The following is a 27,601-nucleotide window of genomic DNA, read 5'->3' as shown; positions in this document are numbered from 1 at the left end:
CAAGTGTGCTTGGCTTATTTTTACCTGTATGTGTCAACAGAAGGTTTTAATCTTAAAAACCCAGTTTGTTCTTTTATTTCCTAATAAAGACAGGCATGATACTGTGAACCTATGGGATCATCTGTAGCTAATCCCTGGCCTTTTCCTTTCTTACAACTTCTACATTGGTATTTTTTGTGAATAATCAGATTCATTGAACATCTTAACTGCTGTACTACTTCAAAGATTATATGAACTGGCAAGGTACATGAAGCAGTTAAGGTGGTAAACATGATCCAGTTCCACCTTAAAGGGTCATGGATTTGATGTATTATCTTTCTGTGACACAACCAAAGTGGTTTATATTTATTATATGTAGTTTTTTAGAAAGCTTTTAAAAACACTTTTATTCAAGATATTTTTGAACTGATTGTTTTTATGATTTTTTCAATATTGCCTATTTAACCGAATTTGTTTCCAGTCATCTGCTTTATTATAATCCACCTGGAACTCATAAGGGCTATGGCGGAATATAAAAAGTTTTGTAATGTAATGTAATATTTATTTATTGGCACTTGATATACCAGAAATTATCCAAATAGACATCTATGCAGTCTACAATAAAACAACATTGAAAATTTCATCAAATACATACAGTCAAAAAAAAGACACCTAAGCCCCTAGCACTGATTCAGGTTTCACATGTTTAGTATGTATGCCTCATTATAAGAACCCTTGTACTAACTATGGGCTCATTTTACAAAGCCACAGTAGAGGTTTCTACCGTGGGCCAGCAACGTACCGTATTTTTCGCTCCATAAGACACACCTGACCATAAGATGCACCCTAGATTTAAAGGAGGAAAACAAGAAAAAAAAACCATTCTGAACAAAATTCTCCATGCCAGTTCCTGAACTTAACTCCACACTTCTTGCCAAGCTCTGCACCCTGTTCCCCCTCCCCCCAAGCCAGAATAAAGCTATACAATACAGTATCTAAGACTATACCTAGCACACCAGTGCTCTGGACTCTGATGTGCCCTGGAGACTACAAACCCCCATCCCTCCTTGACCTCTCCCCCACCTACAGAACTCTCCCCCAACCTCCCTACCTCTATGAGCAGCCCCTACCATTCCTAGGCATGCCGGGCAATAGAATAAGAAAAAGCAGTATGTCAAAGAAATCTGTTTTTCCTTTCTATGAACAGTGTAGGGGACTCTAGACTGGGGGGTGTTTTTCGAAACCTGTTATATGGATCCTTGTTTATTTGGCTGAACTCTTGTACCTTTGATTTATTGGCTCTAATAAAAATCATTTAAACATAAAACTCTTAACTTAAAGCATACCTTAGCTTGCCGACCTTGCCATCCTGACTGATATATCTCCACTCTTCAAAGATGGTCATGTCTTTTTCAAGTTCCTGGAGGAAAAATCCATAGTCTGCTATTGAGATAGACATAGGGGAAGCCACTACCTGCCCTGGGATTGGTAGCATGAAATCTTGCTTCTATTTGTGTTTCTGCCAGGTACTTGAGACCTGGATTGGTCATTGTTGGAAGTAGGATACTGGGCTAGATGGACCATTGGTCTGACCCAGTATGGCTGTTCTTATTATCTCATTTCTCTCTGCTTTGTAAAGGGTAATTTCTTATCGCCTGACTACTAAAGTCAATGAGCAGAGACCCTGAGTTAAACCACTGTCACCCAGTCATCTTTGTGGACTTCTCTGGTTTCCAGGTTTAGGCTATTGAGGGGAGGGCTGCTGAATTCCTGCAACATGACTCTTGCCTATGTTTTACTGTTCTACTGATGTAATTCCTTTTCTTTTTTAGGTTAATTTACTGTACATTGTAATCTGCTAAGAAAGTTTGCTAATTGGACGGTATAACAAATTTGAAATAAACTTGACACTTATTACCCTCAAATGCAAAAAAATCAATTTCAGTCTCACAATTACAATTTTAAGTGTACAGAAATATGAAACAAAATTGAGATGAATTCATACTCCATACACCCCCTAATGTACGTTGTGGGGAGGAGGAATGTAAGGTAACATGTACAGGGGAGTGACTGTATATAGGGAAATAATGTAGAAAGCATGGGGTGTTTGCTTATTTTCAAGAGAAAAATGTACCTGTTTTTAATCCCGGCACTTCCTTCGCCGGACAGCTGCAGGCGTGCTTGCCTGGTCCCGCGCGCCTGCCTGAATGGCTGCAGTCAGCTCTTGCGGATCACGAGAACTGCCTGCAGCCATTCAGGCAGGCGCACGGGACCATGCAGGCGCGCCTGCCTTGTTCGCCGCTCTGCCTCTCGCTGCCACAGCCATCCTGCGAGACGGGATGGGATTAAAAGCAGGTACAGGAGGGGGAAGCTCACTGCTGGGGGAGGGGCTCACTGCCACAGCTGTCCAGCGAGTGTGTGGCACAGTGGTTGAAGCTACAGCCTCAGCACCCTGGGGTTGTGGGTTCAAATCCAGCGCTGCTCCTTGTGACCCTGGGCAAGTCACTTAATCCTCCATAGCCCCAGGTAAATTAGATAGATTGTGAGCCCACCGGGACAGATAGGGAAAATGCTTGAGTACCTGATTGTAAAACCGCTTAGATAACCTTGATAGGCGGTATATAAAATCCTAATTAAACTTAAACTTGAATGAAGCGCCGACATTAAAAGCAGGCACGGGGAGGGCAGCTCACTGCCGGGGGGACTCACTGCCGCAGCCATCTAATGAGGGAAGTGCCGCAATTAAAAACAGGAGGGGGGTGTGGTGTTCGCTCCATAAGATGCATCCTTATTTCCACCCACTTTTTTTTTGGGGGGGGGGAAGTGCATCTTATGGAGTAAAAAATACGGTAAATGCTCTGATGCTCATAGGAATTCTATGAGTGTCAGAGCAGTTACCTCACTAGCCCGCAGTAGAAACCTCTACCATGGCTTTGTAAAATCCAGCATATGTTGGGTATGTTTTTCTTTCTAGCAAATCAAATTTTAAAAAATTAATAGACACTTACAAACTTTAAGAACATAAGAATTGCCATACTGGGACAGACCGAAGGTCCATCAAGCCCAGTATCCTTTTCCCAACAGTGGCCAGGTCCCAAGTACCTAGTTAGATTTCAAGTATTAAAACAGACTTAACTTTAAATTATACACATCAAATGAGATTTGAACTACTAAACTGTTTTTTTCATGCTTTGCCTTGGTGAGAAGTTGCAATTTTGTAAATAGAAAGTCTTATCAGCTTTTCTTTGTCCTTTCATTGGTTTATTGTTTCTTGATATACCACTATTTTCTAACACATGGATCAATGCGGTGTACAAACACTATTTCAACATGGAAACATAGAAGCAGAACATGATGGCAGATTAAAACCAAAAGGTCCATCTAGTCCTGCCAATTTCGTTTCTTTGATCTCTGGCTGACCATAGGGGTCAATCATGCGAGGCAGGCAGAGTGAGATAAGATGTCTCCAGTGGAATACTTACAAGTCTTATTTTGACCACTTTTGGGTGTCTGAAGAGGACTCCTCAGAGGAGGAGCCCCTTAGTCTTCCATCAGACCTCCCATTCCCATGAACCCCCACCACTACTGGGATCTCTAGTAGTCCAATGGGTCTTCTCTTCTCCTGCCCCTGTGACTCCAGGATCACCTCCAGGGGGAAGGATTACTACCTGTTATGTAAGCTGGGCTTGGATTTGAGGAAAAGGGCATAACTGGAGATCAGGGCTGGAATATAATAAAGGGATCTCTACAGGGGATTGGATTGAAGAGATGGGAGTGGGGGTCAGAGCAGAGAATTGGACCCGGGGCAGGACTGGAAGATTGGCATTGGCAAGAAGAGTTCATCGGGGTTGGACCATGACTGTGCTACCTGATTGCTGGTCTCATGAGGTGGCTGTAAGTGCAGCTACACTATCAGCAGTTATGACAGCTAGTACAAGGTATCAACCCGTGCCCTAATTGTCATCACTGGTCACACCTCTGGCCCACCTACGTTACGGTCTGCAAATACATGAACACATGGCATGAATGGTGAATAGCGATCACAATGCAAGCAACAGCAGATAAGCAAAATTACATTAAATTAGTGATTTCTATTCCGCTATTACCTTGCGGTTCAAGGCGGATTACATAGGAAGTTATCTGGACATTTCCAGAGGAAGTGTAGAGTAGAGCAGGTTGCTTCAGGGTATTGAGATGATTCCTGTTGTGATTAGTTTGTTTTCAAGTACTGTATTTCTTGAATAGCAGGGTTTTTATTTCTTTTCTGAAAGTTTTGTAGTCTGGGGTTATGATCAGTAAATTGGAGAGTTGACGGTCTAGTTTTGCCGCCTGTGTGGCTAGTAGGTTATTGACAGTTTTTTCGTTTGATGTCTCTGATTGGAAGGTACGTGAATGGTGTGTGGGTTCTCCTGTGTCTGGTTGTGGTAGTTTGGACTAGGTGGTTGTTCAAGTAGGCTGGGCTGTCTCCATTTATGGTTGTAAATAATAGACACTAGAATTTGAATAGTATTCTTGCTTGTATTGGGAGCCAGAGTGAGTCGAGGTATGCTGCGGTAATGTGGTGACTAGCAAAAATGGACTGTATTCCCTCACAGCATGCCAATATTTTCCAGTGGGTGAATGTTGTAATTGTTGAGTCACTACAGAGGGTATTTTGTGAACTTTTTTTTGTCCTCACAGACAGAAGTTTGTAATTTGAACTAGTATTTCATTTACTCTCAAAAGCTTTTAAATCTGATCATTGTACATTGAATCTTTGTTGCATCCAGACTCTCTGAAATGTTCTAAAAGAAATTACCCAGGCAGGAAAGGAAGTTCTGAGAAATTATGTATTTTTGTTATTGCTAGGGAAACCACTTCCTCCAAGTCCATATTTTCAACCTGCCTTTCCTGTTCTACCTTGAGATCTTAGAAAGTCAAACCGGTGGTACGGCATCTCAAGAAATGAAAAAAAAAAAAAAAAAAAGCACACCCTCACTTTAGGGGTAACTCTATAACATAGATACTAACAATTTATATGCAAATTACATGTGTGTAAATGTTTAGAATAATGGTATTTACAAGAAAATGTATGCACAAATTCACATAACTGTCAAAATTCTGCCTAACAACTATTCTGTAAATTCATACTTACCTTATATCTGTAAGACACAATAAAACACTCCACTAAATTGGTATATATGTACTAATAATCAAAGAGAAAATCTAGGTAAAGGATAAAAGCTTCAGAAGGAATCAGAACCATTTCTAATGTGCCTAATGAAGTGAGCTGTGTCTTACAGTTATATGTACCTCCAGCCCTTCCTTAATTTATATTTATACTTACCTTAAATAGCATATATTTGCAAAGTGGGTGCATGCATGGATAGAACTTGGGCATGACTCCCACTTATGCATGTAACATATATACCCAACTACCCCTCCCCCCCTTTTTTAAAAAACCATAAGGAGGATCTGCTCTGCTAAGGAGAAAAAAAACATTCATTGGAATATCTTGTCTGCCTCAATTCATACTTGAGAAAGGTATACTTGGGTTTCAGTAGGTTATATCATTGTAGTTCTCTTTTTGAGCTCAGCAAAATCAGTTAGGCAATATTGTAGCCTTTAGAGCAGGGGTGTCCAACCTTTTGGCTTCCCTGGGCCACATTGGCCGAAAAAAATGTTTCTGGGGCCGCGCAAACGCTGCAGCAAGACAGAGGAGGGAGCCGGCAAGACGGTAAACACCCGTGGGCAGCAGAGGAATACACTGCATCGCCCTCAACCGGGGCCGCAAAAAATACTTCACGGAGCCGCAAGCGGCCCTCGGGCTGCAGGTTGGACACCCCTGCTTTAGAGTCTCTGTTAGGGTTTAATACAAAACAGTGTTTTAGCCTAGATTAATGTTTTAGGTTATATTTCAGGGCATAATATCAGATTAGGGCACAAATAGCTGTTGAGGAAAGGCTATGATGTTTTTAGTTCACTCCCACCCACCCCAAGGCAAAGTTTTTGGATTTATAGGTTCTTCAGCCAACCATGAACAAGGCATTACTTTGGTAGGATTTTTCAGCCCTTTTTTTATTCTTCCAGGTGAAAGTACTTCTACACCACAGTATGGCTGGGAAACATCGTATCACCAAAGCTGCTGCTCAGGTTACAACTTCTGTCTCTGTGCAGAAAATGTTATCCAGGCAGAGGGAGTGGTTCCATGTGCAAAGCTGTCTTCATGAAGATATAAAAAGGATGAAGTTGGTCCAGAGGAAGGCTATTAAAATGGTGCGTGGTCTTCATCATAAGGCATATGGGGACAGACTTAAAGATCTCAATACTTTGGAGGAAAGGCGGGCGAAGGGAGATATGATAGAGACATTTAAATACCTACGTGATGTAAATGTGCATGAGTCAAGTCTCTTTCATTTGAAAGGAAGCTCTGGAATGAGAGGACATAGAATGAAGTTAAGAGGTGATAGGCTCAGGAGTAATCTAAGGAAATACTCTTTTACAGAAAGGGTGGTAGATTCATGGAACAGTGTCCCAGAAAAGGTGGTGGAGGCAGAGACTGTGTCTGAATTCAACAAAGCCTGGGATAGGCAGGTGGGATCTCTTAGAGGAAGAGATGATAATGGTTACTGCAGATGGGCCTTTTGGCTTTTATCTGCCATCATGTTTCACACCACATTTAGTCTGATTCAGAGAGCAGTAACACCTTCCACCTTATCTGCTGGCATTCAGAGAGATTTGTGCCTTCTTGAAGAGGAAGAGTTGATACCAGGGACCAGTGCCTGAGGATTTGACTTAATCACCAAAGATGTTTCAGGCCTCTCCAGAGCAGCTGTTGCATCCTGGATAGGTGTTTTTTTCTTTCCTTTTTTTTCACAAAACTCTTAGGATAGGGCAACCCTAGGAGCAGCTTCCTCATCTGTACTCTCCTCAAAGAATGGTCATATTATCAACCTACCCCTCACCCCCAGTCAAATGGAGGCCTATTATGCACAAGCTGTTGGTAGTTCTTTGATAACACTGGACAAAGTGGGCCTGATTCTGTATAGGATGCTCGGTCTCAACAATCGCCTAAGCAGCTCTTGAGAATCGCACATGGGCATCCTATGCAGAATTGCATCTGTCCTAACAGACAGACACCTAACCCCACCTAACAACCCCAATTCTCTATCTGGCATCCATGTCACAGGTGCTATTTAGAGAATCGCATTGCCGCTGAGCTGATCACAGCAAGGGAATCTCCCTGCTGCGATCAACTGAGCGGCCCTGGCAGGGATCCCCCGAACCCCACCATAAGTCAGCCGGCAGGAGGGATGCCCACTCCTGCTGCCACCCCTGAACACATACACACACACTGTCTATGGAGGAGGGATGCCAACTCCCTCCTGCCAGAACCCCCGAAACAACCCCCATGCAGTTGGCCACCTCGTTCTCCTCCTCCCAGTACCACCTACTAGTCACCAGCTGTTAAAAAATCTTACCCTCCTCCCCCTCCACCTTGAAAAATAACCACCTCTTCCACTTGGTCTGAGGAGATGGCAGTGATGGGGCAAGAAAACGGCCTTTCTGCCTCTTCACCGCTCCACCATGGGGTTGATGGAAAGAAAATTAAAGTTTACACAGGTTTTTTATTCCTTTACCAAGAAGCAGAGTCTTTAACTCCCATGGAATACAGGAAGAGGTAAGAAAAGCAGCCAGTAAAGGCTATCGTACCCCAATGCCAGCTTCAAGCTGGTGATAAGATTTTTGCATTAAGGGGCTGGGGTTTGTGTGCTGTTCCTCTGGGCATTAGAATGGAATACTTAATGGCCCTTTTTGCCTACATTTAAATATGATCATGGCCATAGGCATCTTTGCCTACATTTAAATATGATCATGGTCATAGGCATTGGAAAGGGGGAGGCCATGCGGCCATTGCCTCCCCAAAAATTGGCAGTCACTAGTTGGTACCTGCCCTCCCACCTGTTTCCTAGCATTGTACTTTAAATCTTTGGGGCAGCTGCTGCGCAGCGTCAATGAGCAGGCCTGCCCTGGAACCCTTCATTCTGCTTCTGGGGGGAGGCCTGCTCATTGATGCTGCATGGTGGCTGCCCCATAAATTTAAAGTACAACGCCAGGAGGAGGTAGGGGGTAGAATTGGGAGGTGGTGACGGGCAATGCCACAGCATTCCGCTGCCTATGATCATGGTAATCTTTGCCAAGTGGATTGTTTCCTGCATTAGGGCCCTCTAAACATTGAGGGGCTGATTCTATAAAGGGAACCTAAACTTAGATGCCTAACTTAGGGCTCCTTTTACTAAACCGTGGAAAAGCTTCTTACTGCGGGCTGGTAAGGTAAATGTTCCAATGCTCAGTCAATTCCTATGGTTTATTCCACAAATGGATTATTTAAATGCTCAAACCTATGAGGATTCAACACCGGAAATTCCCCGCCAACAAAAATACATATTGGGTGATGGAGTGGTGTATCTGAGGTTGTTGATGCATGACGCTGATAAATGAACCAAGTGATTGAATTGATTGAACTGAACGGAAGGGAAATAGAATTGTAATGAAATGATATATCTTAGAGTATAGCATTATAAAACATTCAGTTCCTATGAGCATTGGTTTGGGTCCTAGATATATTTTATGTGGATTATCAAATTGTATATTCTTAAATAAAGCCTGCATCTTGAACATCACCGTCTCCACAGAGCTTTCGTTTTCGTTAGTAAAACCCATTGTCAATTGGCAAACTACCCTTAATAGCCTTAATAATTGGGGGGGAAATTTAATTGGGTGATAGGCGCCTAACTGATTCTATACAAGTTAGGTGCCTATCGCATAGTACTTAGCGGTGCCTAACACCTTCTATGGGCGGAGCATGATAGGCGCCACTAAGCACGATTCTCCAAAAAAACTTAGGCACCCGAAATGTAGGCCTTGAAACTCCTAGCCTACATTTCAAGTGCCTAAGTTTTTACAAAGGCACCACTAGACGCCATTCTGTAAATAGCGCCTACGTGTGTTTGACGCACAGTCGGTGCCATTTTTCTAGGCACCGGCCGATTTAGGCGCCGTGTACACAATCAGCCCTTACATGTAGCTTAACGATGGTGCTAGGCTGGCACTAATTGGCTCTAGTGCCAGCGTTAAGTTCTGAGCATCAGCATCTGTCTCTGTCACTTTCCCAGGTAAGCTGTTCTACCCATCCATCACCCTATCCATCTAATATAATAAAACGGTAAGCCGCACATGCGCAGTTCCTAGGCGTGCGTCCGTTTTCCGTGAGCTGCAGCTAGGAAGTGCGCATGCGCGACTTACGCTCTGGTGGCGTCACCATACAACAGGCGGCACATGGCGAAAGAAACAGCCGGGACCGAAGGAGCTAACAGCAGAAATCTCAGCTCGGGGAGCCGCAGCTCAGCCTCTTCAGACCCCGCCGCTCCTCCTTTTCGGCCACCAGGCTTCTCTCATGCACCCGGTGGTGGACAGCCAAGGAAAAAGAAAGAAAGAAATACAGAAAGCAGCTAAGGAGAAAGAAATAAAGACAGACACACACACATATATTCTAGCACCCGTTAATGTAACGGGCTATAAGACTAGTAAGGAAATATTTGTCTAATGTTACTTCTGAGTCCATCCCTGTTCTAGAAGTTCCTTCCCACTGATAAACATTTGCTTCTTGTACATTATTTTTCATATCTCCTTGCCTCTCTTCAGTGGTTTACGAGGGGCCGCTGAAAATATCTCAGCCCAACCAAGAAGAGAATGATGTGAGCCCTGAAACTCACAAATTATTCCACACTTTTCTTAACACTTTTTGTTTCAATGGTATGAAATGAAATATAAAAAGTGTCAAAAAAAAGTGTGGAATACTTTGTAGGTTTCAAGGCTCCACATTATTCTCTTCATGATAGGGCTAACAACTTTTCAGGGGTCCCTCATATTGTGATGTCATAATGCCTCATTCCACCAGTGCCTAAGAGCCAACCTCATTGGTGATGTCACAGTGACTTGGTTTCCCTATAGATGTGTCCATTTGCTAGATGCATTTGCCTCACTGAAATGAAGTGTCAAGAAAAGTGTGGAATAGCTTGTAAGTTTACACGGCTCCACCTCATTCTCTTCTTGGTTGGGCTGACAACTTTTCAGCGGCCCCTCGTACTTGTTTAGGCTTCCAAGTCTCACCTCATAGTGCTTCTGATACAGACAGCACACCATTTTGGCAACCATCTCTAGATCACCTCAGCTTATCTACTGCATATCACCTCTAAAAGTAGAACATGAGTCTTCCTGACACTGACTTAGATGAATCTCTTCATAAAGGGGGTTAATAAATACCAATAAATGAATAAATATGTTCTCTTTGGCTTCCACGGCTGGCATCATAAGAGTTGCTGTTGTCTAGGTCTCACCGTGTCTAGGTAGGTAGAACCAATGTTTCAGCCATCATGCTGTGAAGAAAGCTACAGCATAATGGCTGAAACATCGGTTCTATCTACCCAGATGCTGCGAGACCCAGACAACAGCAACAATCAAATAAATAAATAGTCAGTCTAGTTTACCATTTATTTATCAAGTTTCAAGTTTATTTATGGCTTGATATACCAACCTTCACATGTATCTGGACGGTTTACAATATTAAAAATTGGAAAAATCTAATATAGAAATTTGGTTAAAATAAAATAAAGAGGGGGTAAAACTGGACTAAGACAAAATTAGACTTATTAGAAATGGAAGGAACTGGGGAATAGGGAAGTTTTAATTACAATATGTAAATAAAAATAAAAGGAAGGATAGAGGGATAGAAAGTAATAGAAGGGAGATGGGGATGTCGCTTCTTAAAAGCATTCCCCCTCCCCCCCCCCCTCTTTTTAGGCAACATCATCCTTACCTCATTTTGGCTTAACTTAATAATGGCTCTGAAAAGCCAACCTCAAATGTATTGTTAATTCAGTGAAAGGGAATTACCCCAAACTTGTTTATTGATCTTTACTTCTGCTCATTCTGCAAAGCAAATGTCAGTGATAAGCAAGTATGAGTCTTATTCTGATATTAGAACCCAAAAATGTAACACGTTGTCATAATGGGCTTAATATACTGTCTCGTGGGGCTCCTTTTACAAAGCCACGCTAGCGGTTTTATCACACGCACCAGATTAGTGTGCGCTATAGCGCGCTCTAGCCAGAAATCTACCACCTGCTCATGTGGCAGTTTAGCATGCGCTATTCCGCGCGTTAAGGCCCTAGCGCAGCTTTGAAAAAAGGAGCCCTTAGGGGTCCTGAAGTAAGTTCCTAAATGGTGCATGCTAAAAAATTTGTGTCAAAGGGTGGAGAGTTGACATCCTTGCATTAATCAGTTTGCACATCTGCATTGCCACTTGCTGATTAGTGCAGTTTCCCAGGGGTAATTTTTTTAATGGCAACATTAGCACATGGCCGTTAATAGAAAAAAATAAAAAAATTGGCCATTTTCTGGCTGCAGTAAAAATGGCCTTCGCATACAGGAAAAACCCATGTAAGGGTACACACCAAAGCTAACTTTTACTGCAACTTAGGGCTCCTTTTACAAAGCTGTGATAGCGTTTTTAGCGCACGTAGAATTTTAGCATGCGTTAAACTCACACTACACGGCTAGAACTAACACCAGCTCAATGCTGGCATTAGCGTCTAGCGTGCACGGCAATTTAGTGCGCGCTAAAACCGCTAGTGCATCTTTGTAAAAGAAGCCCTTAGTAAAAGGACACCTCAGTTAAAAAAGACATGTATAGAGCTAGATGTTTCCCCATAAACAGACGAGACAAAACGTTTTAGTCTATCTGGTTCTTAATCAAAGAACACTACAAGATCATTGTACAATCCCTCACACTCAGTAACTTGGATTACTGCAACAGCCTCTACCTAACATGCCCTAACAATATGATAAAACAACTACAGACAGTTCAGAACACTGCCATCAGACTCATCTACTGTCTCAGCAAATTTGACCACATCACTCCCGCCTATATAGACTCTCACTGGCTTCCGATAAAAGCAAGAACTCAATTCAAGTTCTATTGTCTGCTGTTTAAGATAACCCATGGAACTGCCCCCTGTTACCTAAACAACCGCCTAAACCGCTACCGCTCATCCAGATCAAGAAGAATTCAAAACCTATTCACCTTCCCACCTAATAATGGAACCCGTCTTAAGAAACTATACGACAGCCTTCTAGCGACACAGGCAGCAAAAATTGACCCCACAATCACCAAACTAATGATCAATACAACAGACATCAAAGTGTTTCGAAAAGAAATCAAAACATTTCTATTCAGAAAACACGTCATTACCAACTAATATCCTCCCTTTATACACAAGCTCTCCCTCGATAGAATAACACATTAATTCAATTCTTAGATCCTTTCCTATCATACATACTCTGATTCCTATATAAACATTTTCCACACTATCCAATAAATTTCTTAATTCATTATTAGGTAACTTCCAATCTGTAAACAGTATATACTGATAATCTCCACTATATTCTGTTATCAATTGATTCCCTTGATATGTAATTCTCAAAATTGAATCCTCTACTACACCATGTAATGTACACGAATAACTGTTATGTAATTTATCTAGATAATCTTTATTACGCAATTCTTTTGGTAATTCCTATAATTTGTATTCCGCCTTGAACAATATATAATGTATAATGTACTCGAAATTAATTTTCCTATGAACTGTTTTCCTACCTTCTTCTACTCTATGTTTATAACCTAACTAATTTATTTTTCTCAAGTACTTTAGCAAGAATGTGAGCCTTTGGGACAGTCAGGGAACTCTAAGTACTCTCTCTTCATCTTAATTAATCTTACTTATTGCATTTCTTCTGTTTCTACTGTAAACCACTTAGAACCTCACGGTACAGCGGTATATAAGAAATAAAATTATTAATTATTATTATTATTAACGTCTTAGTCATATAGAAATACACAGAGAATTGATGTCATGTGTTTAGCCAGATGATGAATGTGATAATGGTGTTCTACCCATGCAGTAATCTGCCCTAAATTTTCAAGAGCGAGAGTAAAATTTAAGTCCATGAAAAAAAGAACACTGAGTAACGTTAGATTTTCAAGCGACCAACTTTTGAACTCTATTACGTTGTCTGTGACTTTCTGATAAATTGAGTGACCGAATGAATTATTCCTCAATTCGTAGAAGCCTCAGACACACATCACTGTCCACTGTGCAGTCTTTGAAATTGTTCAGTGTCTAAAAGGTTAATGCGCAGGGTGTTCTGAACTAGAAGAAGACTTCAGTTTTTCATTTGTCTGCTGTTTGGAGTGGACTTTGAACACCACAAAAATCAATAAAAATAATTCAGAGGTCAAATTGTCAAAAAAAAAGTACTTTGTTGCACTTTCATATTTAGATGCCACCTCAGAGAATATCCTTGACCCAAAGCAGTTTACAGACATCAGCTTCTCTCAGTAAGTTCTACATTTTACCTTGCTGGTTCATATTGGTGTGTTTTGTATAACTTTATACTGTGATGCTTACTTTGTAAGCTGTAAATTACTGGGAGTCATTTTAGGAATGAATTGATATATATATATATATATACCACTTATATCCTAAGTGGTTTTACTTACAGGTACTTTATCATATTTACCTATCCTGGTGGGCTCAAACTCTAGTGTACCTGGGGCAATGGGGAAATTAAGTGACTTGCCCAGGGTCACAAGGATCAATGAGAGATTTGAACTCACAACGTCAGGGTACTGAGGCTGTAGCTCTAACCACTGCAACACACACACAGAGATAAAATATCCCTAAAATATCCCTAACATACCAGTCCTATAACTCCCCTCCACCCTGCCACACTGGGGAAAAGGACAAAAATTATAGCCAAGAACTAGCCAGGGGAAGACACTCTTCACTAGATATCCGAGTTTCTTCTGTATTTCAAAGCTGCTGAATCAATATGCAATTGATTTCTATTTACATCATTGCTGGAAAATAAACGTTTGAGACCTATAAGATCTTTTTTTTTTTAATTTGTAAACACAATGTGGATTAATGTTTTTACTACAATACCTGACCCAATTTATCTACCTATTTATCAATGCTATGAAAATCATGTGGCATTATGCAACATCACATCTACAAAGATTCCACAAAATACAGACTATTTTATATGTTCTAGGAGACTAATACATTAGAACTGTTCTTCTAGGACTTTAAAACTGTAAAATCACATAGTGGCAGAGGAGAGAAGGTAAAATGCTGAGTCCCTATGGTCTCTGCTTTAAAGTCTATGGAAAACAACAGCTTTAGAAGGAAGGCCCAAGAGGAGGGGGGTGGGGCTTGAAAGTGTTTAGGACTAGCACACATACCATTTCTAAGCTTGTATAACTTCACCCATTCAAACATGACAAATCGCATAACTAGAGATGCATATAATGCTATCTTTGTAAGGCTGCAGGTGTCAGAAGATGCCTCTCGGTACAGTTCGGGCTGTAAGAAAGCTGCAGGCAGCAAACAGGAGAGACAAGAAATCATCATTGCAGTCCACCTGGAAAATGCAAAGAGAAAAAAGATTTATTTATTTTTTCTGAAACAGTGAGGAACGTCTCCAAAATCAGCCCATGGGGAAAAAGTAATCCTAGTTTTTAAAGTGTATTATTGGACTCGAACGATCTGAGAGCTGAACTGTACCAACTTCCCGTTTTTTAATTTTGTTCAATAAATTTTTATTAATTATTACAATAATTATCATGCACAAAGCAATTTTCATCATTACTATAATAAAAGACACAGAAACATATGGAAACTTCCCTTTTAATTCATTGATAAAACCTGAAATTATCACTTGGGGATAGTCTTCTTAACAAGGCAATGTTATGACCTTTCATGATTTCCCTACATTTAACCCAAGGTTTTTAACAGTAGTTTACGCAAGCTGGGAATCTGATAACCGCATATTTGCGGGTTTTCAAATTAATCGCTGGATTCATTTTAATTTGATATGGAAAAAAAAAAGTTCCTTTCTGTAAAATTTTGTAATTCGCACATGCCTTTTGCTATTCGAATGTACCAGTTGTCTTCCAATATCTTATTTATGAGTATAAACAAGCATCCATAATCCCTGTGGCACGTCTTTAAAATCCATCATTGAATAAGCAATGACGGATTTTAAAGCAAAAAATGGAGAAGTGGCTGTTTCCTCCTCCAGCGATACAAGGGGAAAGAAGAGCGTTATCCCCCGAGGGACAGCCTTTGGTATTCACAAGATCCTGCAAGTTGGGTAATGAAGAAATTTTTATTCAGCATCTAGAACTATCAAAAGTGAACCATTTTATCATTATTATTATTATTATTAATTAACAAGTTTAACCTGTAAAAATAACCTACTGATTAGTCCAATGGTCTTAAAACCAGGGGAAAGGGATTTGATCCCTTGTTGCCTCAGATGCAAAATACGTACCTGTATATAATAAGTAAACCGCTTTGATTGTAACCACAGAAAATAGTATATCAAATCCCACTCCCCTTGGTGCACTTGGTTTTTTTTAAGATTTACTTATTTTGTACTTTGTCTTCGGAACTGGCCATTCTTTTTTTTTATTATTATTCTTTATTAATTTTCCAAAACTAATACAAAGTGCCAAGATTTATACAAACATTAATAATCAAAATAAGCACTTATATTCAATCAATAACAATGCAGAAGAAAACTATCCCTCCCATCCCTTGCAACACATTTGATCAAATAATAAACCAAAGAGATATCCCCCCTCCCCCACCCTGTCCTGGATGTGTATGGAAATAAACAAAAATTTAAAAAAAACAAAAGATACCTATAACGAAGTTACAAAGGATGTCAAACCCGTTTGAATAAATTGCTATGCCCCAACATATCAGCATTCATCTTCTCATATCTGTAGCATAAACATAAACTCGCCCACCAAAAAGGAAAATTAAAGTGATCGCAATTTTTCCAATTGCGAGTTACCATTTGCATGGCTATCCCTGTCATAATTAGGAAAAGCCTGCATTTATAGCGACCATGGGGCAGAAGAACTGGCCATTCTAATTATCTTGCTGCCTGTGTTTTTTTAACCTTTCTCAAAATACAACGCAAGCCTAGTCGATTTGGGTCCTAACGAATGAAGTCTGTCTCTTGAATGGCTAACGGGAATAAGGGTCCACCAAAAAAACAAGGTTTATATTTGTGATGTACGACCCCTTCCCATCTTGGCATAGGAGAGAGGGATTTAACAGTAAAACCTCCAGCCTACTCTTATTTGAATATGTGGCTGGCGTACAGGTTCTCTATGAACATCACCCATATGCGCAAATTCTGCTGCAGCCATTCTTGCAAATAGTCCTTTCTCACAGACATTGCTCCAAAGGAAACCTAAACAGAAAACAAACAAAACACCTATATAGAAAAAGAAAGGAACAAAAACGGTATCTTCAGCTGGGAAAGGCACCTCTTTAAATGCACCGCTTTTGCCAAACTAAATTGTATCGAACCAATAATTCTGGGGTTTTTTTTGCCTTTTTAAATAGTTGGCATATCCTTGCTGCACATTGTTTTGCGTTTAATAGATTTTCATCAGAAATCACCCAGCCCCCTCCACTTTCGGAAGCTAGCAAGAAGACATTTTCATCTCTCCTGCAGCTACTTACAGTAGCTTTCATCTTCCTTGAAAAGGACAAGAAAAAGCAACATATGAATCCATCGAGCATTCTGCCTAACCTTTCACACACCAAAATCAAACAAACCTGTTTCCGCGTTTTGAATATTGTTTGGAAGCTCATACATTGCCGTATTTATCTGGCATTCAAACCTTTAATGAGTAAATGAAGATATAAAAAGACCACCCTATCTGCCCACCTAACTTCCAATCCCACAGTGTCACCGTCTGCAAGATTCCTCCCAATCCAGGACAGCCATTTTGGCTTTCGCCAATGCATTACCCCATCCTGTGCATTGCTGTAAAACAAAATCCTCGCTTAGTTCTCTACCTGTGCCTAAAAGCCTGCATCTATAACTAGGTGTGCTATTTTATGCAAGAAAATATGTATGCTTCATAATTGTATAATTTCAGTTAATTTTCCCTAACTTTTTAAAAACAGAAAAACGAGGAATTATTACCACCTGACAATTCCTAAACTTGCTAGATAGGTTACAGTTTAAAAGATTGGAAAATCCAATGCAAGGTTTTTTGGGCATCAAACACTGGCTTTAGGTTATCTGGGAGCAGTGACATTATCCGACAGCCGTGCAATAATAAACCTAGTTTATATGTGTATATGTATAAACGTGTGCATATAAGTAGGATGATTGATTATAGCATAAACATTCCAGTATTAATAACTCTGCAATGCAACACCACCGTCTAATTCAGTATTGAGCCTATGTATGGTAACACCTAGCAGAAGCTCTTTGTAACTCTGTATGGTAACATCTCTACTGATGCTCATGTAAACTGCTCTGAATTGACTCCCCAGTCATTTGTGGCGAGTATAGAAGAGCTCAATAAACATAAACATTAGTAAATGTGCAAAAATGGGTCCAGGTCCATCTGCCACAGCCCCACCCCGGCTCTAGACTGGAGACCAACAAGTGGATTTTGATTTGGTTTCCTCCCATTTCCAAATCCTAGCCCAAAGCCCGTTACATATAGGTACAGTAGGGATTTTCTTGCCCAGTAGTGCAATGGAGGGGTTAATTGGCTTTCCCAAGATCACAAGGACTGTCAGGGAAGGAAGGGTCAAGTGCTGGATTCCTCGCTTCTGAGCGGATAGCATTTTCCCTTTGGTGGCCTATCTAAAGAATAAAAAACGACTATGGTTTGCGTTCATTGCATAATGCATGTTCTGGGGGGGGGGAGGGGGGTTCAGACACTGCTCTTTTTCCTTGCCTGCACAGTAGTGAGGCGGAGCGGCCTGTGATTGGCTGCGCTGGTGGGTGACGCGCTCTGTTGCTGGGAGTGGAGGTGGGAGCCTAGGCGCCTTCGCAGGCGCGCGGGGTCTATTGCTGCTGCGGGAGCTGACGCAGGGATGGGGTGGCTCGCGCTGCACTGGAGCATCCTCGCGTGTTTGTGCGCTGCAGGTAGGGACGGGTCAGGTCGGGAGAGCAGAGGGGGGAAGGGATCACTGACGCTGCTACTTGCCCTAGAACCTCCCGTGCCTGTCCTGGGACGCTGTAGAATCAGTGACTGGAACGACGACCTGCTCCTGGCAACCACTTTGTGCTTGTAGTCACCCTTCTAAAGTGCTGTTCCTTATTTTGTCGTTATTGTGACTTTGGCCCCACCTGAGCATGGGATCTCGCTGCAATGGGGGGAGGTGGAGAAATATCCTTTGCTAGAAGTTCGAGCACAATATAAGAAAGTCAAAGTAGGTTTAGCTTGCTAAAATATAAAATGAATGAAAAGAAAATTGGCAAGTTGTTGGCTACGTTGTGTATGTCAAGTGAAAGTTTAAATTGAAAAGCAAGACCTGTCTTCGGGTACACAAGGCAACTATGGATTTCCATTTATGTAAAAAAAAAAAAGTTCAGGCAGCATTAGAAAAATGAATACTAATGGAAAACCATATTTTTTATGTCTAAGCCTTTGTAACTGTAATAATTTCGTTTTGTATGCATTCCTCTATCGAAAACCAAAAACAGAGATGACATGTGTTATTGGGCTGACAATATATATGTCTAGCTGCTGAGAATGGCACTGTTTTCATCGGGTTAGTGTAAAATCTAGTTTTATGCTGAGCATAGCTCTCAAAAAGTAGACCAACAAACATTAAGTTACTCTAGTCTAAAGTCAGAATGTGCAAGGTATTATTGACTTATTTTTCACATTTTTAGCCTTGGAAATGAGGTGGGGATAGGGAGCTCCCAAGGAACATCCCTAGCTCTCCAGGATAGACATCTCCATCTGTCTTAGTTGAGGGAGAGGGGAATTTTAAAAGAATGAAAGAAAATTGTGTTTTTTGCTCTTTGTTTTGAAAATCTAAATTTTGTAGAGGAAGTGTATAGTCTGGTACACTGTAGCTCTCTGATTTTTTTTCTATACAGAAAGATCAATTTGCTGCACAAAACTTGACACTAGAAACCCCCTCAATAGGTTGGGTAACATTTCATGCAGATACCAGAATGAAGTGTTTACCATCTTCCCTGTACTACAAGAATTGTATAATATTGGACTAATATCGAGGGGGGGAACCCCTGCAGAATGAAGAATTTTATACATCTATACTTTGGCATCAGCAGTCTGTCATATCAGGAGCTTTACTTAAATGTCAGTTGACATGTCAGTTGACTTATGTGGTATTTCCCCACCTTTCATAGATAGGCCTGTATGGATCTGACATTATTCAGCACAGTTTCTAAAAATTTAAAAAGAAAACTTATTTTAAGAATCTAAGAAAAAGTGAAACATTGGCCCCTGAATTCTAAAGCATATTCCACTTGTCCCTTTTAGTTGTGTTTCCTTTACTTCTGCAGTACAATTTTTATTTTTTGATTTAGCTAATGAATTATATCTAGGTACAATAAGTATTTCCTTGTCCCCTGAGGGCTTACAGTCCATAGTGCACTAACAAGCTTCTCATCTCTCCACAGATGTATATTGTTCTACGACTTTATTGCAGACACCACAGTCTAAGTTGGGTTTAGTTGGCAGCACAGCTGAAATGGCCTGCACACTGAAAGGCCAAGGAATAGACATGCTGGGAGTGTACTGGTACTGGCAGCCCATGACATTTGAAGAGTTGCAGTATATCATGTTTGCAGCTGTGCTGAATAAGAGCACATACTATGATATAAACTTCAGCAGGAACCGTTTTATACCAAGTAGAGACAACTTTCGAAATCAGTACGTGCTGAAGATAATTGGACTACAGCCTTCAGACAATGGAACCTATTACTGCTTCGTTAAAATAGGAACAGACCTCATCTTTGGCGGTGGCACAGATCTGAGAGTGGGTAAGGATCCATTCAATTCATTAAAATGTCAGAATTCCATAGAGCTTTAGCTCCTGATTTAAAAAGAAAGAAAGAAAAACTTTTAAAATAATTGGGGATGCCAAAAACAATTTTTAAAACATTACCCTGGTGACAATGAAATAACTTTCTGAATATTTGGGGTGCTCAGCACCCACTGGCACCCGCAATGCTAGTTCCTATGAGCCTTGGTATACCCTGTGCTTAGAAAAAGGAGAATCCTTTGCAAAAATATAGCTCAGGAGAATTTTCAGATTTAAGATGTGTTCAGAAATATTCTCGGTTTGAGAAGTTGTATTAGTTCTCCGAAGTGACCACTTGAATGCCATGAAATAATGCTTCCTAAACTCAGATCCAGGGTAGTTATGATTTTTATTTGAAGAAAAATGTGGATACAATAGCTGGGGGATTTAGGAGAACAAAATAGGGGTGTACTGTGCTGTACTAATGAAATTCTGAATGGTATTTGAGCTGGGACCCCTTCTTTGGACATATTCTATGAAAGAAGACATGCAGGGTGAGAGAAGGGCCCTAGCCATTGCTTGCCACATGCTCTTTTCAGTGCCTGCCATTTGGGCTAAGGTTTTAGAAATGTAATATTTGTGGAAAAGAACCTTTCTGTAGAAAATAGTGTCATGTTTTGAATTGTAGTTCCTGTTGTCAAAGCTGGAATATGAAGCTAAATAAAGTAAAGAGATTTAAAAAAAACAAAACATAGGGGTCCTTTTACTAAGGCGTGCTAACCAATTTAGAGCACCTTAGTAAAAGGAACCCCATAATTTCAAGTACATGCTGTATAAATGTAGGGATTCAAAATCCATGTAAAAAAAATTAGCTCAGCAGAGTAGCAGATAAACATTATATAAATGTAATGAAAACATGCTAATCCAAACTGAAGCAACACTACCATTTGCACAGAATTGTCCTCAGGAAGCAAAAGCCAGATTCATTTTCATCCATTTTTGTTATCATAATGTTCAAGTGAGCCTTTTTCTTTCAACTGGAACATTTTTTAACACAAAATTTTCCTTACTGTAATACCGAATATTCTTAAATACAATCCAATATTGGTCGCCGTACCTTAAGAAGGATATGGCAATACTCAAGAGGGTTCAGAGGAGAGTGACACGTTTGATAAAGGGGATGGAAAACCTTCCATACGCTGAGAGATTAGAGAAACTGGGTCTCTTTTCCCTGGAGAAGAGGAGACTTAGAGGGGATATGATAGAGACTTACAAGATCATGAAGGGCATAGAGAGAGTAGAGAGGGACAGATTCTTCAAACTTTCGGAAAATAAAAGAACAAGAGGGCATTCAGAAAAGTTGAAAGGGGACAGATTCAAAACGAATGCTAGGAAGTTCTTCTTTACCCAACATGTGGTGGACACCTGGAATGCGCTTCCAGAGGGCGTAATAGGGTAGAGCATGGTACTGGGATTCAAGAAAGGATTGGACAATTTCCTGTTGGAAAAGGGAATAGAGGGGTATAGATAGAGGATTACTGCACAGGTCCTGGACCTGTTGGGCCGCCGCGTGAGCGGACTGCTGGGCACGATGGACCTCAGGTCTGACCCAGCGGAGGCATTGCTTATGTTCTTACATATTTCAGTTTGTAATACCTGCTGTTGTCCCTCTTTGTTCAATAAAACATTTTCAACTAAAAACATATTTCAGTTTTCATATCATTAATACAAAGCTACCTAAACCAAGGCAATTTGTGTGACACAGCCTTAATATGAATGCGAGTCCGTAAAGCTTATTTGTGTCAGGTGAACCACTGCTGTATGGCTATTTATAGCTATTCTGCCTGCTGTTTTAGATTTTTTAATTTGTCATTTTTTCCATTTGTATTTTGCATTTGTAATTTTTAAATTAATTTTTATTCTTTAATTTTTTTAGGGCTGAATTTTGATTAAAATATGTAATCACGATTAATCATGTAATTAAAGGTATACTATTTATTTATTTTTTGCCATGTTTTAGCTCTTTCTGACAATGGGCAATGGAGGATGAAGAGGAGAAGTTCATCAAGGAGTGCTAACTGATCATGGGGTCCTTTTTACTAAGGCGCACTAACTGATTTATCACACATTAAAGATTAGCACATACTAAGGGCTCCTTTTACTAAGCCGCGTTAGCGGCTTTAGTGCACACAACTTTTTATCACGCGCCAACCCCCGCGCTAGCCAAAATACTACCGCCTGCTCAAGAGGAGGCAGAAGCGGCTAGCACAGCCAGCAGTTTAGCACACACTATTACGTGTGTTAAACCGCTAACGCTGCTTCGTAAAAGGAGCCCTAAATATGGCAATAAATATGGTGCCTTAGCATTTAGCGCATGCTAATCTTTAGCACGTGCTAAATCGATTAGCACGCACTAAATTGGTTAGCGCATCTTAGTAAAAAGACCCCATGTTAGCATGTTTTAGTGCTCACTAAACGCTAAGATGCCCATTATATTGCTATTGGCATTTTAATGTTTAGTGAACTTTAATTGTTAGCATGTGTTAAAGTGGTTAGTGCATGCTAAATCAATTAGCACCCCTTGATGAATTCCGCCTCCCCCCCCCCCCACCAAGTGACTTGCCCAAGATGACAAGGAGCTGTAGTGGCTAGATGTGGGAAAGGGTAAAACGCGGACCTTACGGACCTCGCGGATCTAAAACCGCACATCTTTAAAAATCCGAGGTCCGTGCATTGACAAGTCCGCCTTCGCTTTCCCTGCAGCTCAGCTCAGGCCCCCGGCTCTCTCGCGGACCTCATGACAATTTAACTGACAGATCCTAGCATAGGGAGGGAAAAGCATTAGGATCCGTCAGAGTTAAATTGTCATAGAGCTTTGTCAGAGCCAGAGACTAAAAGTGGCAGGGACCTCAAAAGTGGCGCGAACCTCGGATTTTTAAAGATGTGACGTGCAGTTCAGATCCGTGAGGTCCGCGAGGGAGCCGGGGGCCTGAGTTGAGCTGCAGGGAAAGCGAAGGCGGACTTATCAATGCACGGTCCTCGGATTTTTAAGGATGTGCGGTTTTAGATCCGCGAGGTCCGTATGGTCTGTGAGGTCCATGTTTTACCCCTTCCCACTAGATGTTATGTAGCTTACTACTGAAAATCCCAAAGCAAACCATTAATAAGCACATGGCTTCAACAGGTATGGTTTGCGCGTACACAATGTAAGAGGCAGAGAAAGGTAATTTGTGTTTTACCCAGAAGACTATTGAGACAGTGGCCTATTAACCTGTCCACTTCTTAAAACTATGTCTAACAAATTTTGACTAAAATTTTAATCACATGATTAAAGTTCTGCGATGTATTGTTTGTTACTTTTTCCCCACTGCAGTTCTTTGCAACTCTGGGCAGTCACTTAGGGGTCCTACTACTAAGGTCCGCTAAGCCTTAAAGGGCACGATTCACTAACCTGCCCGATCGTGACCGATCCATGTTCGATCCAGGCAGGGCCGATCGATTCGGGAAGGAAGAATATTCAAATGGGGGCGATCGGAGGCACGCCCCCATCCAACGACAAGGATCGCTGTGTAGCGATCCCGACACATGCGCAGACCATCTACTTTGCCTGCAGATGGTCTGCGCATGCGTTTGCCCCGTAGTAACTTTTCTTTTTTAACTTCTATTTTTGCTTCGACGCTGCTGTTCTCTTCCCTGGGTTGTGTTTCCCACCGTTTGGCCCGGCGCCCCCTCCCATGCAGGTCTGCCCACGTACAAATTCCAGCGAAAAGAGCACTTTGACTCTCCTGCAATTGCCACCCCGACTTCAGCTAGCCTGTGGTTTAAACCTGTCCCGGCTCTCCTCCTCTTTGCTGCCTTCCCCGCAGTACAGCCCCGCGTTTAACCCGCAGGCTCGCACTGCAGGGAAGGGCGGCAGAGAGCAGGAGAGTCAGGGGTGGCAAGAGCAGGGCATGACAAGCTTATTCTGTGCAGTGGAGCAGGGCAGAGAAGCCTGATCAGGGCAGAGAGCAGGACAGCCACAGCAGGAGAATAGGGGCAGAGAGCAGGGATTTAGCACAAGCAACTGGTCCTCACCAGTCGCTTGTTTTTGATCGGCCAGCCAGTCGGTGTGTCAGAAGAAAGTTTACTGAATCGTGTCCTTCCTGTTTTGCATGCCATTTCCCCTTATTTGCATGCACGGATCCAGATCGGATCGGATTGGAGGATGACCAGTACACAGGTTAGTGAATCGGATGGCAAAGGGGTCGCAAACCGATTGGTACACGATTGATTTGCTTAGTGAATCTAGCCCAAAGTGGGATTAGCACACGAAAAACAGGTTACCATGGTTATTTTTTTTTATCCCAGGACAAGCAGGCAGCATATTCTTGACTGATGGGTGACGGCACCGACGGAGCCCCGGTACGGACAATTTTAGAGTGATTGCACTCTAAGAACTTTTTAGAAAGTTCTAGCTCGGCCGCACCGCGCACGCGCGAGTGCCTTCCCGCCCGACAGAGGCGCGCGGTCCCTCAGTTTCTTAGTTTCCGCGGAGCTAAGAAGACGCGTTTTCAACGGCTGTTGAAATTTTCTCCTAACTTGCCTTCCCGCTCGCGTAAACGTTTTGGCTTAAATTGCCTTTTTTCTTTTTTTTCCATTTGTAAAAAAAAAAAAAAAAACTTTCATTTTTATTCTTCAGTTTTCGGTTTTCCCCGGCGGGGCCTTCTGCCACCATCGAAGCCTCGGCCTTCGATTTGGCGGAAGCCGTTTTTACTTTCATGCCCCCTCAACCGGGTTTTAAAAAGTGCCAGCGGTGTGCTAGGCCTATATCTCTCACGGACCCACACAACTGGTGTTTACAGTGTTTGGGTCCTGAGCATCAGGCCTCTTCTTGCACCCGCTGTGCTACTTTAAAAAAACGGACATTGAAAAATCGCCAAATTCAGCAGCGATTGTTATTCGGTGCCGAGATGTCCGACCCCGTTCCTTCGACTCCGGCTTCGGCACCGATTCAGTCGGCACCCTCGTCTTCGACGCCGCGTGATTCCACACCGGCATCTCAACAGTCAGGTAAGCCGGCTAAGAAGCCTTCCCCGCTGGAACGTCTTCCGGCCTCGAGTGCAGTGAGTCCAATCCTGCCGCCTGTAAGACGCCAGCGGAAGCGCTCCGCCCCTATAGAGGTGAGTCCCTCGACATCGGGCTCCTCATCTCCGGGGCGTCGAGCGGCACCGCAGGTACCGCAGAAGAAAAAAGCGGTACCGGTGCCATCCCTCGATGACCGCATTACGGCCATCCTTCAGGTGCAGCTTAAGGAGCAATTAGAACGACTCCTTCCTGCTATCATGACACCGAACCTTCCGGTGCCAGTCCGCACCGAGCCACCGGTACCGGTTGTGGATCAACCCGTATCGATACCGATTGTGGAACCCGTGTTACCCGCTTCCACTGTCTCGGTACCGCTTCACCTAACCTCATCGGTATCGATGCCAGTCCTTGCACCGGAGCCGAGAGCTCACCATCAATCGGTGCAGACTTCGGCACCGGTGCGACCGATAACTTCTCCTGACTCGGTATCGATGAGGTCGGGTAAGTCGGTGCGCAAAACCCGACACATGCAAACGTCGACACCTGAGTCTCGGGACCATTCTTCCCATGTCAGGGACCCTGATCTGTGGGGAGACTCAGAGGAACCCTTTCTTTCTGAAGGCGAATGTTCCTCAGAGGAGGAGGATTTGGCTGTCCCTGACCCATCCTCCAAACAGGCCACTTCCTCTTTCTCTAGTTTTTTGAAAGAGATGTGTGAGTCCTTGTCCATTCCTTTGGAGGCTGAATCCAAAAAGTCTAAAGCTTTTTTGGATGCCCTTGATTTTGATCAGCCTCCAAAGGAATTTTTGAAACTTCCCCTTCATGACATCTTGAGGGAAACTTTCTATAAGAATTTAGAGACTCCTTTAACTGTCCCAGGGGCCCCACGTAAACTGGATTCTCTATATAAGGTAATTCCCATTCCTGGGTTCGACAAACCTCAACTTCCACATGAATCCTTATTTGTCGAATCCACCCTTAAAAAGACTTCAGGAGCCAGTGTATATGCATCTGTCCCTCCTGGCAGAGAAGGAAGGGCCATGGATAAATTTGGTAAGAGGCTCTACCAAAATGCTATGTTAGCAAATAGGGCTAGTAATTATGCTTTTCATTTTTCTTTTTATTTAAAGCATCTCCTTACCACCATGGCTTCTTTCGAAAAATATCTTCCTTCACGAAAGCATCCCGCTTTTCACACATGCTTGTCGTCTCTTCTACAATTACGTAAGTTTATGGTTAGATCCATATATGACACCTTTGAACTTACATCCAGAGCGACAGCAATGTCAGTGGCTATGCGTCGTTTGGCCTGGCTTCGGGTATCCGAGCTTGATGTTAACCATCAAGATCGGTTAGCCAATGCCCCATGCCTAGGGGATGAGCTCTTTGGGGATTCCATGGACTCAACCACACAAAAGCTCTCTGCTCATGAGACGCGCTGGGATACCCTGCTCAAGAATAAAAAGAAGCCTCCTCCGCCAAGACCATACAGGCAGCAATCGGCCTATCAACGCCGCTTCACAGCTCGTCCATTGACTACCACTGCTCAGCAACCTAGGCGTCAGAGGCAACAACAACGTCAGCCTCCCAGACAACAGCAGCAGCAACAAGCTGTAAAACAACCTCCTCAGCAGAAGTCACAGCCCTTTTGACTTCATTCTCCACAGTATAGCCAGTATCCCTATTCCTGCTCTCCTGCCTCAGCCTATAGGAGGTCGACTTTCTCTGTTCCTCAGCCGGTGGGAAGTAATCACATCGGACCAATGGGTCCTCAACATCATCCGCCACGGCTACTCTCTCAACTTTCAGACTCTTCCACCTCAAAGCCTGCCAAAAGAGTCTGCTTTGAACAGTCCTCAATCGGCCCTCCTTATTCAGGAGGTCCAATCCCTCCTCCTTCTGAACGCTATAGAGGAAGTTCCTCTAGATCAAAAGGGGCAGGGATTCTACTCCCGTTACTTTCTAGTTCCCAAAAAGACAGGAGATCTCAGACCTATCCTGGATCTTCGCGATCTCAACATTCATCTAGTAAAAGAAAAATTCAAGATGCTTTCTTTAGCCATCCTTTATCCCCTTCTAAATCAAAACGACTGGCTATGCTCCCTCGATCTCAAAGAGGCTTACACTCACATACCGATCAATGTAACCTCAAGACCATATCTCCGATTCATGATCAATCATTGTCATTACCAGTACAAGGTGCTGCCCTTCGGTCTTGCCTCATCTCCAAGGGTATTCACCAAATGTCTCATTGTGGTAGCGGCATTTCTACGCTCTCACCACCTGCATGTATTTCCTTACCTGGACGATTGGTTGATCAAAGACACTTCCGCTCAAGCAGTCCTTCTGGCCACCAACCAAACCATCCAGTTTCTACAACTTCTGGGATTCGAGATCAATCTACCCAAATCTCATATCATTCCCACTCAGAGACTTCAATTCATTGGAGCGATCCTGGATACACTCCTCATGAGAGCTTTCCTACCATCCAATCGTCTCCAGACTCTTCAGTCTCTATGTCACCAGGTGCTTCCTCTGCCGTCCATCTCAGCAAGACAAATGATGGTACTCTTGGGGCACATGGCATCCACAGTTCATGTCACACCTCATGCCCGTCTTCACCTGCGCACTCC

The 27,601-nt window shown here is 42.4% G+C and overlaps 1 protein-coding gene across 1 annotated transcript in view; it reads left to right on the top strand.

The window, feature by feature from the left end:
- CD8B (CD8b molecule) overlaps window positions 1–27,601 on the top strand; it is a 52,601-nt gene that overhangs the window by 7,408 nt on the left and 17,592 nt on the right. Inside the window, exon 2 of the mRNA XM_033959680.1 lies at window positions 19,561–19,923. Within this exon, the coding sequence (XP_033815571.1) occupies window positions 19,561–19,923 (363 nt within the window). The remainder of the gene's footprint in view (window positions 1–19,560; window positions 19,924–27,601) is intronic.

This window comes from Geotrypetes seraphini, chromosome 1 (genome assembly GCF_902459505.1).
Source record: "Geotrypetes seraphini chromosome 1, aGeoSer1.1, whole genome shotgun sequence".
Taxonomy (NCBI): domain Eukaryota; kingdom Metazoa; phylum Chordata; class Amphibia; order Gymnophiona; family Dermophiidae; genus Geotrypetes; species Geotrypetes seraphini.
This window is presented reverse-complemented; position numbering and strand designations above follow the sequence as displayed.